The sequence below is a fragment of the Pecten maximus genome, chromosome 8, assembly GCF_902652985.1.
Source record: "Pecten maximus chromosome 8, xPecMax1.1, whole genome shotgun sequence".
NCBI classification, from domain to species: Eukaryota; Metazoa; Mollusca; class Bivalvia; order Pectinida; family Pectinidae; genus Pecten; species Pecten maximus.
This window is the reverse complement of record NC_047022.1, coordinates 2,507,776-2,528,070: the sequence shown is the minus strand read 5'-3', so window position 1 is coordinate 2,528,070 and position 20,295 is coordinate 2,507,776. Positions and strand designations below refer to the sequence as shown.

At 37.2% G+C, this 20,295-nt stretch overlaps 1 protein-coding gene across 3 annotated transcripts in view; it reads right to left on the bottom strand.

Annotated features, from left to right (window-relative positions):
• The window catches only part of LOC117332408 (cartilage matrix protein-like), an 83,307-nt gene that overhangs the window by 28,502 nt on the left and 34,510 nt on the right, over positions 1–20,295 (bottom strand). For all 3 annotated transcript variants that reach the window (XM_033891293.1, XM_033891292.1, XM_033891294.1), the window contains one exon: positions 18,283–18,306. In XM_033891293.1, the coding sequence (XP_033747184.1) occupies positions 18,283–18,306 (24 nt within the window). The remainder of the gene's footprint in view (positions 1–18,282; positions 18,307–20,295) is intronic.

Genomic DNA, 20,295 nt, shown 5'->3' with positions numbered 1-20,295 from the left:
TGTCTACCTATAGTACAGACTAGGGGCTATGTCATGTTTCTGTCTACCTACAGTACAGACTAGGGGCTATGTCATGTTTCTGTCTACCTATAGTATAGACTAGGGGCTATGTCATGTTTCTGTCTACCTAGAGTACAGACTAGGGGCTATGTCATGTTTCTGTCTATCTATAGTACAGACTAGGGGCTATGTCATGTTTCTGTCTACCTATACTTACAGACTAGGGGCTATGTCATGTTTCTGTCTACCTATACTTACAGACTAGGGACTATGTCATGTTTCTGTCTACCTATAGTACAGACTAGGGGCTATGTCATGTTTCTGTCTACCTATAGTACAGACTAGGGGTTATGTCATGTTTCTGTCTACCTATACTTACAGACTAGGGGCTATGTCATGTTTCTGTCTACCTATACTTACAGACTAGGGGCTATGTCATGTTTCTGTCTACCTATAGTACAGACTAGGGGCTATGTCATGTTTCTGTCTACCTATAGTACAGACTAGGGGCTATGTCATGTTTCTGTCTACCTACAGTACAGACTAGGGGCTATGTCATGTTTCTGTCTACCTATAGTATAGACTAGGGGCTATGTCATGTTTCTGTCTACCTAGAGTACAGACTAGGGGCTATGTCATGTTTCTGTCTATCTATAGTACAGACTAGGGGCTATGTCATGTTTCTGTCTACCTATACTTACAGACTAGGGGCTATGTCATGTTTCTGTCTACCTATACTTACAGACTAGGGACTATGTCATGTTTCTGTCTACCTATACGTACAGACTAGGGGCTATGTCATGTTTCTGTCTACCTATACGTACAGACTAGGGACTATGTCATGTTTCTGTCTACCTATACTTACAGACTAGGGGCTATTCATGTTTCTGTCTACCTACAGTACAGACTAGGGGCTATGTCATGTTTCTGTCTATCTATAGTACAGACTAGGGGCTATGTCATGTTTCTGTCTACCTATAGTACAGACTAGGGGCTATGTCATGTTTCTGTCTACCTGTAGTACAGACTAGGGGCTATGTCATGTTTCTGTCTACCTATACGTACAGACTAGGGGCTATGTCATGTTTCTGTCTACCTACAGTACAGACTAGGGGCTATGTCATGTTTCTGTCTACCTATACGTACAGACTAGGGGCTATGTCATGTTTCTGTCTATCTATATTACAGACGAGGGGCTATGTCATGTTTCTGTCTGCCTACAGTACAGACTAGGGGCTATGTCATGTTTCTGTCTACCTATACGTACAGACTAGGGGCTATGTCATGTTTCTGTCTACCTATAGTACAGACTAGGGGCTATGTCATGTTTCTGTCTACCTATAGTACAGACTAGGGGCTATGTCATGTTTCTGTCTATCTATAGTACAGACTATGGGCTATGTCATGTTTCTGTCTACCTATAGTACAGACTAGGGCCTATGTCATGTTTCTGTCTACCTATACGTACAGACTAGGGGCTATGTCATGTTTCTGTCTACCTATACGTACAGACTAGGGGCTATGCCATGTTTCTGTCTACCTATACTTACAGACTAGGGGCTATGTCATGTTTCTGTCTACCTAGAGTACAGACTAGGGGCTATGTCATGTTTCTGTCTACCTATACGTACAGACTAGGGGCTATGTCATGTTTCTGCCTACCTATAGTACGTGCAGACTAGGGGCTATGCCATGTTTCTGTCTATCTATAGTACAGACTAGGGGCTATGTCATGTTTCTGTCTACCTATACGTACAGACTAGGGGCTATGTCATGTTTCTGTCTACCTAGAGTACAGACTAGTGCTATGTCATGTTTCTGTCTACCTATAGTACAGACTAGGGGCTATGTCATGTTTCTGTCTACCTACAGTACAGACTAGGGGCTATGTCATGTTTCTGTCTACCTAGAGTACAGACTAGGGGCTATGTCATGTTTCTGTCTACCTACAGTACAGACTAGGGACTATGTCATGTTTCTGTCTACCTATACGTACAGACTAGGGGCTATGTCATGTTTCTGTCTACCTATACGTACAGACTAGGGGCTATGTCATGTTTCTGTCTACCTATACGTACAGACTAGGGGCTATGTCATGTTTCTGTCTACCTATACGTACAGACTAGGGGCTATGTCATGTTTCTGTCTACCTATAGTACAGACTAGGGGCTATGTCATGTTTCTGTCTACCTACAGTACAGACTAGGGGCTATGTCATGTTTCTGTCTACCTATAGTATAGACTAGGGGCTATGTCATGTTTCTGTCTACCTAGAGTACAGACTAGGGGCTATGTCATGTTTCTGTCTATCTATAGTACAGACTAGGGGCTATGTCATGTTTCTGTCTACCTATACTTACAGACTAGGGGCTATGTCATGTTTCTGTCTACCTATACTTACAGACTAGGGGCTATTCATGTTTCTGTCTACCTACAGTACAGACTAGGGGCTATGTCATGTTTCTGTCTATCTATAGTACAGACTAGGGGCTATGTCATGTTTCTGTCTACCTATAGTACAGACTAGGGGCTATGTCATGTTTCTGTCTACCTGTAGTACAGACTAGGGGCTATGTCATGTTTCTGTCTATCTATACGTACAGACTAGGGGCTATGTCATGTTTCTGTCTACCTACAGTACAGACTAGGGGCTATGTCATGTTTCTGTCTACCTATACGTACAGACTAGGGGCTATGTCATGTTTCTGTCTATCTATATTACAGACGAGGGGCTATGTCATGTTTCTGTCTGCCTACAGTACAGACTAGGGGCTATGTCATGTTTCTGTCTACCTATACGTACAGACTAGGGGCTATGTCATGTTTCTGTCTACCTATAGTACAGACTAGGGGCTATGTCATGTTTCTGTCTACCTATAGTACAGACTAGGGGCTATGTCATGTTTCTGTCTATCTATAGTACAGACTATGGGCTATGTCATGTTTCTGTCTACCTATAGTACAGACTAGGGCCTATGTCATGTTTCTGTCTACCTATACGTACAGACTAGGGGCTATGTCATGTTTCTGTCTATCTATACGTACAGACTAGGGGCTATGTCATGTTTCTGTCTACCTATACTTACAGACTAGGGGCTATGTCATGTTTCTGTCTACCTATACGTACAGACTAGGGGCTATGTCATGTTTCTGTCTACCTACAGTACAGACTAGGGGCTATGTCATGTTTCTGTCTACCTACATTACAGACTAGGGGCTATGTCATGTTTCTGTCTACCTATACGTACAGACTAGGGGCTATGTCATGTTTCTGTCTACCTACATTACAGACTAGGGGCTTGTCATGTTTCTGTCTACCTATACGTACAGACTAGGGGCTATGTCATGTTTCTGTCTACCTATAGTACAGACTAGGAGCTATGTCATGTTTCTGTCTACCTATAGTACAGACTGGGGGCTATGTCATGTTTCTGTCTATCTATACGTACAGACTAGGGGCTATGTCATGTTTCTGTCTAACTATAGTACAGACTAGGGGCTATGTCATGTTTCTGTCTACCTACAGTACAGACTAGGGGCTATGTCATGTTTCTGTCTACCTATACGTACAGACTAGGGGCTATGTCATGTTTCTGTCTACCTACAGTACAGACTAGGGGCTATGTCATGTTTCTGTCTAACTATACGTACAGACTAGGGGCTATGTCATGTTTCTGTCTACCTATACGTACAGACTAGGGGCTATGTCATGTTTCTGTCTACCTACAGTACAGACTAGGGGCTATGTCATGTTTCTGTCTACCTACAGTACAGACTAGGGGCTATATCATGTTTCTGTCTACCTACAGTACAGACTAGGGGCTATGTCATGTTTCTGTCTATCTATAGTACAGACTAGGGGCTATGTCATGTTTCTGTCTACCTATAGTACAGACTAGGGGCTATGTCATGTTTCTGTCTACCTAGAGTACAGACTAGGGGCTATGTCATGTTTCTGTCTACCTATAGTACAGACTAGGGGCTTGTCATGTTTCTGTCTACCTATAGTACAGATTAGGGGCTATGTCATGTTTCTGTCTACCTATAGTACAGACTTGGGGCTATGTCATGTTTCTGTCTACCTACAGTACAGACTAGGGGTTATGTCATGTTTCTGTCTACCTATACGTACAGACTAGGGGCTATGTCATGTTTCTGTCTACCTAGGGTACAGACTAGGGGCTATGTCATGTTTCTGTCTACCTACAGTACAGACTAGGGGCTATGTCATGTTTCTGTCTACCTACAGTACAGACTAGGGGCTATGTCATGTTTCTGTCTACCTATACGTACAGACTAGGGGCTATGTCATGTTTCTGTCTACCTATACTTACAGACTAGGGGCTATGTCATGTTTCTGTCTATCTATAGTACAGACTAGGGGCTATGTCATGTTTCTGTCTACCTAGGGTACAGACTAGGGGCTATGTCATGTTTCTGTCTACCTATAGTACAGACTAGGGGCTATGTCATGTTTCTGTCTACCTATAGTACAGACTAGGGGCTATGTCATGTTTCTGTCTACCTATACGTACAGACTAGGGGCTATGTCATGTTTCTGTCTACATACAGTACACACTAGGGGCTATGTCATGTTTCTGTCTACCTATAGTACAGACTAGGGGTTATGTCATGTTTCTGTCTACCTATACTTACAGACTAGGGGCTATGTCATGTTTCTGTCTACCTATAGTACAGACTAGGGGCTATGTCATGTTTCTGTCTACCTATAGTACAGACTAGGGGCTATGTCATGTTTCTGTCTATCTATAGTACAGACTAGGGGCTATGTCATGTTTCTGCCTACCTATAGTACAGACTAGGGGCTATGTCATGTTTCTGTCTACCTATAGTACAGACTAGGGGCTATGTCATGTTTCTGTCTACCTACAGTACAGACTAGGGGCTATGTCATGTTTCTGTCTACCTATACGTACAGACTAGGGGCTATGTCATGTTTCTGTCTACCTATACTTACAGACTAGGGGCTATGTCATGTTTCTGTCTATCTATAGTACAGACTAGGGGCTATGTCATGTTTCTGTCTACCTAGGGTACAGACTAGGGGCTATGTCATGTTTCTGTCTACCTATAGTACAGACTAGGGGCTATGTCATGTTTCTGTCTACCTATAGTACAGACTAGGGGCTATGTCATGTTTCTGTCTACCTATACGTACAGACTAGGGGCTATGTCATGTTTCTGTCTACATACAGTACACACTAGGGGCTATGTCATGTTTCTGTCTACCTATAGTACAGACTAGGGGTTATGTCATGTTTCTGTCTACCTATACTTACAGACTAGGGGCTATGTCATGTTTCTGTCTACCTATAGTACAGACTAGGGGCTATGTCATGTTTCTGTCTACCTATAGTACAGACTAGGGGCTATGTCATGTTTCTGTCTATCTATAGTACAGACTAGGGGCTATGTCATGTTTCTGCCTACCTATAGTACAGACTAGGGGCTATGTCATGTTTCTGTCTACCTATAGTACAGACTAGGGGCTATGTCATGTTTCTGTCTACCTATACGTACAGACTAGGGGCTATGTCATGTTTCTGTCTATCTATAGTACAGACTAGGGGCTATGTCATGTTTCTGTCTACCTAGAGTACAGACTAGGGGCTATGTCATGTTTCTGTCTACCTATACGTACAGACTAGGGGTTATGTCATGTTTCTGTCTACATACAGTACAGACTAGGGGTTATGTCATGTTTCTGTCTACCTATACTAACAGACTATGGTTACAGCATATTAAACATGTAAACATTTGATTATTTTGTTCCAGTAAAATTAAGTTCCTCCGCTGGTGCTATGTGTGGATGTTTTTTGTAATATTTTAGTTATTTTCGTTTTAAATTTCCCGATCACTTCAGATCGCGTTAATTGTTTCAATATTTTATTTTATCTGCGTTTTTTGTGTTTGTGATGTAAGTGCTGTTATTTTTTGCTGCATTGATGTTCAAATTTCATTCTGAAATATTTAAACCAGTTCATTTTTTTCACAACTAAAACAAGAAAATGTTTGATGTTAGTATTACAAATTAGGTCATCATGATATTACATACATTAAACAGAGAACAGTGAATACCTAGGTCCTTTTTAGAGTTGGTCTGTCAATCACAGATCTCAAATACACCCTCACGGTTACTGAGAGCTAGACGTATTAAGAGTACAGTACCCCGTGATATCAGACAATACACCTTACCTACATATCTATGATCTGGTAGTAATTGATCCATATTGTCCAGTTGTTGAACTCTCGTCACCTCACCCATCCCATAAACCACTAATCCTAGTCCACTCCATCAGTCCGGGTATCTATCCCCTGTACCGTAATTCCATTGTATACTGAGCTTGCAAACAATGCTTAACTAATAATGACCACAGCAGAAATAATTTTTTAAAAAATCGTAAGCAATAATGGCAGAAATCCTACCAAAACACCTTAACATTACTTAACCCTAACCCTATCCCAGTACTTGAGACGCCATGTTTAGATAGAAGTTTGAAATGTCATATATGATATCTATATACCAGATGTCCTTTATTTACCAAAACGTGATACGATAATGCTTATAAGTTATACACAAGACAGTAGTACCTAGCTATAGACACACCTGTGTACGTTTGTTACCTATATATATTACAGTAGTACCTAGCTATAGACACACCTGTGTACGTTTGTTGTCTATATATAGTACAGTAGTAACTCGCTATAGACACACCTGTGTACGTTTGTTGTCTATATATAGTACAGTAGCACCTCGCTATAGACACACCTGTGTACGTTTGTTGTCTATATATAGTACAGTAGTACCTAGCTATAGACACACCTGTGTACATTTGTTACCTATATATAGTACAGTAGCACCTCGCTATAGACACACCTGTGTACGTTTGTTGTATCTATATATAGTACAGTAGTACCTAGCTATAGACACACCTGTGTACGTTTATTGTTACCTATATATAGTACAGTAGTACCTAGCTATAGACACACCTGTGTACGTTTGTTGTTACCTATATATAGTACAGTAGCACCTCGCTATAGACACACCTGTGAACGTTTGTTGTATCTATATATAGTACAGTAGTACCTAGCTATAGACACACCTGTGTACGTTTGTTGTCTATATATAGTACAGTAGTACCTCGCTATAGACACACCTGTGTACGTTTGTTATCTATATATAGTACAGTAGTACCTAGCTATAGACACACCTGTGTACGTTTGTTGTCTATATATAGTACAGTAGTACCTAGCTATAGACACACCTGTGTACGTTTGTTGTATCTATATATAGTACAGTAGTACCTAGCTATAGACACACCTGTGTACGTTTGTTACCTATATATATTACAGTAGTACCTAGCTATAGACACATCTGTGTACGTTTGTTATCTATATATAGTACAGTAGTACCTAGCTATAGACACACCTGTGTACGTTTGTTACCTATATATAGTACAGTAGTACCTAGCTATAGACACACCTGTGTACGTTTGTTGTCTATATATAGTACAGTAGTACCTCGCTATACACATCTGTGTACGTTTATTTTCTATATATAGTACAGTAGTACCTAGCTATAGACACACCTGTGTACGTTTGTTACCTATATATAGTACAGTAGTACCTAGCTATAGACACACCTGTGTACGTTTGTTACCTATATATAGTACAGTAGTACCTAGCTATAGACACACCTGTGTACGTTTGTTGTATCTATATATAGTACAGTAGTACCTAGCTATAGACACACCTGTGTACGTTTGTTACCTATATATAGTACAGTAGTACCTCGCTATAGACACACCTGTGTACGTTTGTTACCTATATATAGTACAGTAGTACCTAGCTATAGACACACCTGTGTACGTTTGTTGTATCTATATATAGTACAGTAGTACCTAGCTATAGACACACCTGTGTACGTTTGTTACCTATATATAGTACAGTAGTACCTCGCTATAGACACACCTGTGTACGTTTGTTACCTATATATAGTACAGTAGTACCTAGCTATAGACACACCTGTGTACGTTTGTAACCTATATATAGTACAGTAGTACCTAGCTATAGACACACCTGTGTACGTTTGTTATCTATATATAGTACAGTAGTACCTAGCTATAGACACATCTGTGTACGTTTGTTGTATCTATATATAGTACAGTAGTACCTAGCTATAGACACACCTGTGTACGTTTGTTACCTATATATATTACAGTAGTACCTAGCTATAGACACACCTGTGTACGTTTGTTGTATCTATATATAGTACAGTAGTACCTAGCTATAGACACACCTGTGTACGTTTGTTACCTATATATAGTACAGTAGTACCTAGCTATAGACACACCTGTGTACGTTTGTTACCTATATATATTACAGTAGTACCTAGCTATAGACATACCTGTGTACGTTTGTTACCTATATATAGTACAGTAGTACCTAGCTATAGACACACCTGTGTATGTTTGTTACCTATATATAGTACAGTAGTACCTAGCTATAGACACATCTGTGTACGTTTGTTGTCTATATATAGTACAGTAGTACCTAGCTATAGACACACCTGTGTAAGTTTGTTACCTATATATAGTACAGTAGTACCTAGCTATAGACACACCTGTGTACGTTTGTTACCTATATATAGGGGGTATATATAGGGGTACCTAGCTATAGACACACCTGTGTACGTTATATAGTACAGTAGTACCTAGCTATAGACACACCTGTGTACGTTTGTTACCTATATATACATGTAGTACAGTAGTACCTAGCTATAGACACACCTGTGTACGTTTGTTGTATATATATATAGTACAGTAGTACCTAGCTATAGACACACCTGTGTACGTTTGTTACCTATATATACATGTAGTACAGTAGTACCTAGCTATAGACACACCTGTGTACGTTTGTTGTATATATACATGTAGTACAGTAGTAACTAGCTATAGACACACCTGTGTAAGTTTGTTGTATATATATATAGTACAGTAGTACATAGCTATAGACACACCTGTGTACGTTTGTTATCTATATATAGTACAGTAGTACCTAGCTATAGACACACCTGTGTACGTTTGTTACCTATATATATTACAGTAGTACCTAGCTATAGACACACCTGTGTACGTTTGTTACCTATATATAGTACAGTAGTACCTAGCTATAGACACACCTGTGTACGTTTGTTATCTATATATAGTACAGTAGTACCTAGCTCTAGACACACCTGTGTACGTTTGTTGTATCTATATATAGTACAGTAGTACCTAGCTATAGACACACCTGTGTACGTTTGTTACCTATATATACATGTAGTACAGTAGTACCTAGCTATAGACACACCTGTGTACGTTTGTTGTATCTATATATAGTACAGTAGTACCTAGCTATAGACACACCTGTGTACGTTTGTTATCTATATATAGTACAGTAGTACCTAGCTATAGACACACCTGTGTACGTTTGTTATCTATATATAGTACAGTAGTACCTAGCTATAGACACACCTGTGTACATTTGTTACCTATATATAGTACAGTAGTACCTAGCTATAGATATCAGTTACTTAGCCACACCTGTGTACGTTTGGTGTTACCTATACTCTATATCTAGCCACGCCTCTATAATTCAACTTTGCTGCCTGGGGCATTAAAATGTATCTGACTATTCATCAAAACATTCTGACAGACAACACCTGAGCAATTATCTCCCTATTTACTCGTGATAATATCAATTAATTGAAATTGAAAAAGCCATACATTTCAGCGATCACATGACCGTTGAAATGAAATTGACCTAATAGATTCCGTTTGTTATAAATAAATAGGTTCCTTTTCGACTTTGTTCTCTGTCCCGTTTTATCAAAGATCAAATGACACTTATCCGGGATCAATCTTATTTTTATACCAGCAAAACCGGTCCCCAAACGTGACCTCATTCATAATGACCGTCTTAATAAGTTTATTTGGGGTTATTGCTCGAATGGTGATATTTCATCTTTTTAACCTGTCTGTTAACATAGACACTACAAGTAAAAGCGGCAAAGTGTGTGATTTAGAGGTCACCTTGACGTGACGTGGTTTGAAGAAGTTGTCTTATAGATTAAGTAAATTTATATTAAGTAGAATCAGGACAAAAACTTCAAAGAACCTACTTCATCGATATCATATCTAAACACAACATACCAAGTTTAAAGGGAGGATATAGAATTCAAAAACTAGAAAACGCCCTAGATTTTTTGAAAATCTGAATCCTTCAGCATATTTCCAAAATAACGTTCAGCTCAAGATTTTAGAAATAAAAAGACATTCTACGATGCTAAAACAACTGTTCTTTAAATCTGTATGTTTTCCTTACTTGTCAAATAGATTCCAGTTCCAAATCTATTGATTTATCAATATACATGTATATCGAATAAAAAGATTTCTTAAAATCGGGATTACCTGTGCATGCAGTAATTATATCATTGTCGCGTAGGTACATTACCTTCCCTCGTACATCACACACACACACACACACACACACACACACACGTACATCACCCTCCCTCGTGCATCACAACATACATTTCAATAAGACATCTTGAGCTGTAATTCTTATTTAAGGTTAAATATTTCATCCTAGTTTTTTCACACAGGTATTTGTCTTTACCTGGCCTACGGTAGTGTTTTAATCTTACGTAAACGTAGCGTGCTAGCAACACAAGTCACAGAAAGCCCTGTCTGCACAAACACCTTAAACAGGACAGGTGTCAGCCCTCGAGACTACCAAATTGAGTAAACGACAAGTTTGCTCGCCGATCTGTTTCATACTCAAGATATCTAACATGTATGTTATATGCAGTTTACTAAGTTATATCACAAATTTTATTGAGAGTTACATGATTAGTTTTACTATATCTAAAAGCTGTAGACTATGATCCATGCTTATCTCAAATTATCATATTAAGTTGACTAGGTAAGTACTACGGAAATAGCCTCTCTATTCCTGGTGACAGACGACCCCACAGATATTTCACCTGGATTTCATAAGGACGTTTGACCTGATTGTTATCTATGAATGTACAGCCATTACAACAACGTTTTATTTAACACCATATCTAAAGTCCACAGAAACAAACACAAACTTTGTTTATCTTTTCACTTTATACTTTACAATTAAATTATTATTTCTAAACTTCAAAATCAGATATCTAGAGAGAAATTCATCTAAAACCAATTTGCTGTTTGATATAACTTTCATTTCGTATAGAGGACGCCGAGACAGAGATCGTTCCGTATAGATAACTGTTTGATAAAAACGGTATGGTTTAATACTGACTATTTTCTTAAATCGTCAACAAGTTTAAAATAATTGTTAATTCATTCTCTTCATTCTTCGGCATGGATTATATCATCCTCCTCACATCAAATAATATCAGAAGTTAAGTAAGGGATAGCGCTAAAAAGATATTTCTATAGGACCAATTATAAGTCTAGCATCAAGAGGGAAGAACAAGAAAAACACTTATAACCATAAGTAATTCCAGGTCAAATCATGTTTGATGGCAAAGTGAAAGTTAGTAATTCTAGAAACTAGCATTCAAACACATATTTGATTTATCACGTATGACTACCACTACGTTAGTTTTAAACAACCATAAAACATATGTGCCCTACTGTACAATATCAAACCGCAAAACAAATATCGTTATCTTTACTGCCATGTCCTGAGTGAAAGCGATCCTACTTTTTTATAATATACACTATCATCGTAATCCCGACCTAAGCTGACATGTTTGGACTCAGCTAATGTTCTCTAAGAATTATTGACTCAAGAACTGAAAACTTAGCATATAAGGTTTCGGCGGATAAATATATCTCCTTTACAATATTTACCATCATGTATCACAGGTCTGGTCGGATTCGGGGTTAATGTCCACCAAAATCTATGTGGGGTGTTGAATACTGGAATGTTTATGTTTTATCTTTTAAATAAGAAATTTGATAAACGCCTTATGTGACCGACTGCTTGGCAAGCTTGCAAAATATCTTTAGATTTTTCAAGTAGTGATATTGATTGAACTACAGTACGTACACTTCAAAATATGCCGTTTTGATTTTAAGTGTACTTTTTTAATATAGTAGATCAACTTCACGTACACTTGTAATAAAACTTTTCAGGAGGTTAGTTTATGTTCTTTGAGCTGGTCAGTTCAACATAAAGGATATTTTGATAATTAAATATTATCCTTACAGATGTGATTTATTGAAGGACGTCATTATTTGTCCATAAACTGAGACCATCTCCACACTGGTTAAATCCTATAGAAATGTGAGATAGTGGGTTATACCTGAGGTAGTGATAAATGGCGGTAGAACCTGTTATGTTAATGTTCTTCCAAACATTTTGACACGTTGTTTGTTTGACGGATATAATCGTCCAGTGTTAAATAACACCAAAATAGATGTGTACACCCCACGTTCTGACTTATGTTAAGTTGATGACAATCAATATGATTAGATTTCAGAATAAAATCCTATTTTTTTCTTAAAGTATTATATCACCAAAGGTTACCGACCGCTTCATCATGTAACATTGATATATCCAGGCTAGCATTTCTTGTTTATTCACGCTTAAACTACAACGCGTAATATAACACGAACAGTGTGCCTTTTATTGTACAGAAAGTCTGATAGTGTTAAAATCCTACAAAAAGAAATACATATCGACACCGGCCTTCGTTATATAAACCATACTCTTTTTAAATGATTCAATAAAAAATAATAAAATGATTAAATCGCCTGGTGAATACAGGCCACTTCTTTTTGGAGACAACTTTTTGGTCCCCCCCCCCCCCCCCCCCCCCCCCCCCCCCCCCAAAAAAAACATATCAAGGGTCCTTCTTCAGACCAATACTTTCACATCCTATTTAGCTAACTTATCCCTCAAATTAAGGTTTCTGAATATCCGCATAAAAGTGCATTACAAAGAAACAATGTTTGGTCATTACAATGCTCTGTGTTAAACGGTAACTACTTCATACACATCAAATCCATCAAATTTAACAACTAAATACACATCAAATCCATCAAATTAAATTAGGCAGTCTTCTAAAACTATATTTTATTAGGTAACAATCTGCATTTTTAACACTTCTGACTCTTCCAAGACTCCTTTGTGGTTGAATATAAAAACAACATGTTGGTATTGGCAATACGTGGTTATCACACAGATATTGATCATGGAGGCAATTTAATTTTATCTTCTGAATACGATGAATCAACATTTCCAGAAAAAAATATACGTTAAATTTATTATTGTCATTATTATTAAACGTATTACGTCGCGACATGCAGGATATCAATATTGAACTAGTTAGGTGTTCGTTTCGAATCTGTCTTTTGATCTGTATTTACGTGTGCTATATTACGCTACATTAATCACGGACAAAAGATCAAAAGGAAAGGAATATCCCTTTAAATGACACAATTGATCACAAGATATAGATAGATTAATTCTACAATATTTTTATACTGATCACCAGATGTCCGGGAGCCCCAGGCTGTAATACTTAAAAAACAAGGAATATCACCGTTATCGAGGAGGGGCTTCCCACATAATCATTATTTTGTGATGTATGTGGTATTTATGGAACAGGTGAAAAGAATCGCGGAAATTACCCAACTCGTAAAGATTACATATCGAAATAAAATTTTAAAAAAAACCCGCAGAAACAACACAATCACAATATAGAAATAGAGTAACCCTAAACATTGATAGACGGTCGATAATTCTGTTTCTATACTTTGATAAGATCAAAGCAAGCGAACTGCTCATCAATTTTAGAGCAGTTTAGGTGACTAATTCCAAATAACTAGAATTCAAATTTATATCTTATATAATGCCTGCCGTGACCTTCGATTTCTGTTGTTATAATGATGAAATCGTTTCAAAGGCCACCAGAGAATTATTTAACTTTCGATAATCAAAATAAAGGACTGGGAACCGTCATCCAGATACCAAATATGTCTTTATGTTTGAATGAAAGACGCAATTCTTTGTAAAATGCCTCTGTCAGATTGAGTGGTGTATACAGTATATATATGTCTGAATTGTCTCTGTCAGATTGAGTGGGGTATACAGTATATATATGTCTGAATTGTCTCTGTCAGATTGAGTGGGGTATACAGTATATATATGTCTGAATTGTCTCTGTCAGATTGAGTGGGGTATACAGTATATATATGTCTGACTTGTCTCTGTCAGATTGAGTGGTGTATACAGTATATATATGTCTGACTTGTCTCTATCAGATTGAGTGGGGTATACAGTATATATGTCTGACTTGTCTCTGTCAGATTGAGTGGTGTATACAGTATATATGTCTGACCTGTCTCTGTCAGATTGAGTGGGGTATACAGTATATATATGTCTGACTTGTCTCTGTCAGATTGAGTGGGGTATACAGTATATATAAGTCTGACTTGTCTCTATCAGATTGAGTGGGGTATACAGTATATATATGTCTGAATTGTCTCTGTCAGATTGAGTGGGGTATACAGTATATATATGTCTGACTTGTCTCTGTCAGATTGAGTGGGGTATACAGTATATATATGTCTGAATTGTCTCTGTCAGATTGAGTGGGGTATACTGTATATATGTCTGACTTGTCTCTCTCAGATTGAGTGATGTATACAGTATATATATGTCTGACTTGTCTCTGTCAGATTGAGTGGGGTATACAGTATATGTGTCTGTCTTGTCTCTGTCAGATTGAGTGGGGTATACAGTATATATATGTCTGACTTGTCTCTGTCAGATTGAGTGGGGTATACAGTATATATATGTCTGACTTGTCTCTGTCAGATTGAGTGGTGTATACAGTATATGTGTCTGACTTGTCTCTGTCAGATTGAGTGGGGTATACAGTATATATATGTCTGACTTGTCTCTGTCAGATTGAGTGGGGTATACAGTATATATATGTCTGACTTGTCTTTGTCAGATTGAGTGGGGTATACAGTATAAATATGTCTGACTTGTCTCTGTCAGATTGAGTGGGGTATACAGTATATATGTCTGACTTGTCTCTGTCAGATTCAGTGGGGTATACAGTATATATATGTCTGACTTGTCTCTGTCAGATTGAGTGGGGTATACAGTATACATATGTCTGACTTGTCTCTGTCAGGTTGAGTGGGGTATACAGTATATGTGTCTGACTTGTCTCTGTCAGATTGAGTGGTGTATACAGTATATATATGTCTGACTTGTCTCTGTCAGATTGAGTGGGGTATACAGTATATATATGTCTGACTTGTCTCTGTCAGATTGAGTGGGGTATACAGTATATATATGTCTGACTTGTCTCTGTCAGATTGAGTGGGGTATACAGTATATATATGTCTGACTTGTCTCTGTCAGATTGAGTGGTGTATACAGTATATATATGTCTGAATTGTCTCTGTCAGATTGAGTGGGGTATACAGTACATATATGTCTGACTCGTCTCTCTCAGATTGAGTGGGGTATACAGTATATATATGTCTGACTTGTCTCTATCAGATTGAGTGGGGTATACAGTATATATATGTCTGACTTGTCTCTATCAGATTGAGTGGGGTATACAGTATATATATGTCTGACTTGTCTCTATCAGATTGAGTGGGGTATACAGTATATATATTTCTGACTTGTCTCTGTCAGATTGAGTGGGGTATACAGTATATATATGTCTGACTTGTCTCTATCAGATTGAGTGGGGTATACAGTATATATATGTCTGACTTGTCTCTATCAGATTGAGTGGGGTATACAGTATATATATGTCTGACTTGTCTCTATCAGATTGAGTGGGGGTATACAGTATATATATGTCTGACTTGTCTCTATCAGATTGAGTGGGGTATACAGTATATATATTTCTGACTTGTCTCTGTCAGATTGAGTGGGGTATACAGTATATATATGTCTGACTTGTCTCTCTCAGATTGAGTGGGGTATACAGTATATATATGTCTGACTTGTCTCTGTCAGATTGAGTGGGGTATACAGTATATATATGTCTGACTTGTCTCTGTCAGATTGAGTGGGGTATACAGTATATATATGTCTGACTTGTCTATCAGATTGAGTGGGGTATACAGTATATATATGTCTGACTTGTCTCTGTCAGATTGAGTGGTGTATACAGTATATATGTCTGACCTGTCTCTGTCAGATTGAGTGGGGTATACAGTATATATATGTCTGACTTGTCTCTGTCAGATTGAGTGGGGTATACAGTATATATATGTCTGGCTTGTCTATCAGATTGAGTGGGGTATACAGTATATATATGTCTGACTTGTCTCTGTCAGATTGAGTGGGGTATACAGTATATATATGTCTGGCTTGTCTATCAGATTGAGTGGGGTATACAGTATATATGTCTGACTTGTCTCTGTCAGATTGAGTGGGGTATACAGTATATATATGTCTGACTTGTCTCTGTGAGATTGAGTGGGGTATACAGTATATATATGTCTGGCTTGTCTCTGTCAGATTGAGTGGGGTATAGAGTATATATATGTCTGGCTTGTCTATCAGATTGAGTGGGGTATACAGTATATATATGTCTGACTTGTCTCTGTCAGATTGAGTGGGGTATACAGTATATATATGTCTGACTTGTCTCTGTCAGATTGAGTGGGGTATACAGTATATATATGTCTGACTTGTCTATCAGATTGAGTGGGGTATACAGTATATATATGTCTGACTTGTCTCTGTCAGATTGAGTGGGGTATACAGTATATATATGTCTGGCTTGTCTCTGTCAGATTGAGTGGGGTATACAGTATATATATGTCTTACTTGTCTCTGTCAGATTGAGTGGGGTATACAGTATATATATGTCTGACTTGTCTCTCTCAGATTGAGTGGGGTATACAGTACATATATGTCTGACTCGTCTCTCTCAGATTGAGTGGGGTATACAGTATATATATGTCTGACTTGTCTCTGTCAGATTGAGTGGGGTATACAGTATATATATGTCTGACTTGTCTCTGTCAGATTGAGTGGGGTATACAGTATATATATGTCTGACTTGTCTCTGTCAGATTGAGTGGTGTATACAGTATATATATGTGTCTGACTTGTCTCTATCAGATTGAGTGGGGTATACAGTATATATATGTCTGGCTTGTCTCTGTCAGATTGAGTGGTGTATACAGTATATATGTCTGACTTGTCTCTGTCAGATTGAGTGGGGTATACAGTATATATATGTCTGACTTGTCTCTCTCAGATTGAGTGGGGTATACAGTATATATAAGTCTGACTTGTCTCTATCAGATTGAGTGGGGTATACAGTATATATATGTCTGACTTGTTTCTGTCAGATTGAGTGGGGTATACAGTATATATATGTCTGGCTTGTCTATGTCAGATTGAGTGGGGTATACAGTATATATATGTCTGACTTGTCTCTGTCAGATTGAGTGGGGTATACAGTATATGTGTCTGACTTGTCTCTATCAGATTGAGTGGGGTATACAGTATATATATGTCTGACTTGTCTCTGTCAGATTGAGTGGGGTATACAGTATATATATGTCTGACTTGTCTCTGTCAGATTGAGTTGGGTATACAGTATATATATGTCTGACTTGTCTCTCTCAGATTGAGTGGTGTATACAGTATATATGTCTGACTTGTCTCTATCAGATTGAGTGGTGTATACAGTATATATATGTCTGACTTGTCTCTGTCAGATTGAGTGGGGTATACAGTATATATATGTCTGACTAGTCTCTGTCAGATTGAGTGGGGTATACAGTGTATATATGTCTGACTTGTCTCTGTCAGATTGAGTGGGGTATACAGTATATATATGTCTGACTTGTCTCTGTCAGATTGAGTGGGGTATACAGTATATATATGTCTGACTTGTCTCTGTCAGATTGAGTGGGGTATACAGTATATGTGTCTGACTTGTCTCTGTCAGATTGAGTGGGGTATACAGTAGATGAGCGGAGGTTTACGGTAGAAAGATATAACGACAATACTAGCTTCATCAACGTAGATTCATGGCAAGAACAGTGGACTATGATACATTACTAATATAAGTCCTGTCATTCTTCATGACTAAACACCTTACTATTTGTAATGGGGGAAAAAATGAGAAACAAATGTTGAATTAGATGCCGCTCAGATGGGTGATGGTTGTATCCTGATATACGTCATAAAATTGACTATAAATAACTACAGGTATTATGTACTTACATGGCTCAGGGGGCGGGTCTTGAACTGTAAAACAGAATATATTGATATATTTAATAAACATTTCAAATCATTGGGAATTACATAAACATAAATCCTATAATTGTATCCTTAAAACCTTGACATAAATTATTCTATGTTTGTAAAATATACAAGTAACATATGCAAATTGATAAACATAACAATCTATATACAGGTATACACAATTTGATGAGTGACAGATATATAATCAATCAGTACATAATGATGAGTATTCTAAATCAAGTCACATGCCTGAATGACGGTGTATCAATATCTGATACTAAATTTAATCAAAGTAGTAATAAGTAATTAATTAGGTATACCGTAAAAAGTCGATGTTTATCTTAATAAACGGAAAATGATATAAATCTTGAAAATATAACATATTTCTTGTATTCAGATGTCACAAACAAAAAACAAACGAAATTAAACCGTAGATATTTTTATATGGTCGCGATATACTCCATATACAGTATATTGATGGTTAATACAACCGTGTGCCGAATAAGACAGTAATTCCTTATACACAGTGTCAATAAAGGCAGGTTTCTCTCCTTAAATATTTATTTGTAGGACTGAAATGCACAACTTTTAAATTGTATGAAAGCTAGCAACTCCGATACAGCAATTCCGAAGGTGCCCGTAGCCATACACTGTTTTTGGAACGAACACGACGTTAGCAAAACAGAATATATATATAATGACAATAAAATTTTATATAGAGATATGTCAATTCTATTGTATAATGCCAGGATACTACACCTAACAAACTATATACTATGCGACGTAATGATGCACTAACTAAACAAATATACGATATACGTTTTTAAAAGCAAAATATATGTGACCGCGTACAAGATTAAATGACAAACCGTCAGATTCTTAATATATATATATATATATATTGCTAGATATAATATACTGTAACTGTTGCATGTATACATAGCATTGTTTAAATACAGGCTCAATTGGTGTTAAGTAGCAAAGGAAGTGAGCAATACCTGTACATATTCTTAATAAAAAGTCATATTGACCAACAGTGGTAAAAATGGTGAAAAAAATGAATTCCTGAATTGGACTTCGTCTCCCTAACATAGTCCAACATCCTACGTATACGATGATGCCTATAACTTGAAATGAAGTTACTGTATTTGTTAATTAATGTATTGGGTAAACTTTTTTTTTGATATATGATTATTATTTTGTTGAATTATGTTATCAAATATTAACAATATGTCAATAAAACCATATATCCATCGGATGTCTATAATTCTATCTTATATGGATTCTCTTTCCAGTTGCATTTTCCCCCGACAATCGATTTTAAACTTTACTTCCAACAAATAGAAACATCGTGTTGATACGTTTATCACGATGAAGTAATACACTTAAAATCAGCTAAACGTTTTTCATTGAGAACAAACTTCATGTCCTATGTTAAATAATTGAAAGTCCCTGCTGACTAAAGAAATATTTATGGAGTTGTGAGGTAAACAACCACTTCATAAAGCTTACGACTGCAAGTGTGTGTTTTTGTTCTTAATCAAGATCTGGACAAGTTTGATACTTCAAGCTTCGACAATGACCACCGTGTCTGTTTATAGGACCAAATGCAGGGCGTAGTTGTAAGGGTCATTGAAATGGCCGGAGTGTTTACCATCAGGATTTGTTTTCGTAGCAATGTATTTACGGAGAATTATTTTTACACTATACACGTATTTACTTTTCAGTAATAACGATAAACAAATATGGAATATTTTCTGTTTAACTCAATTTGTTTGTATTCCCTAATAAATCTACTTGAATCGTTTTATTTACCTTTGTACAATTGCCAAAAAAGTTAAATATCAGTATAAGTAAAGATAGTATATTAATATGTAAACGAACAATATGTTATCATATGGAATAAGTTTTGGTAAGATTAGATTTCGTAAAGGCCGATTCTGTCAAGCATATGAAGCTTAATGAAATATCAAATGTTTGATATTCATTAAG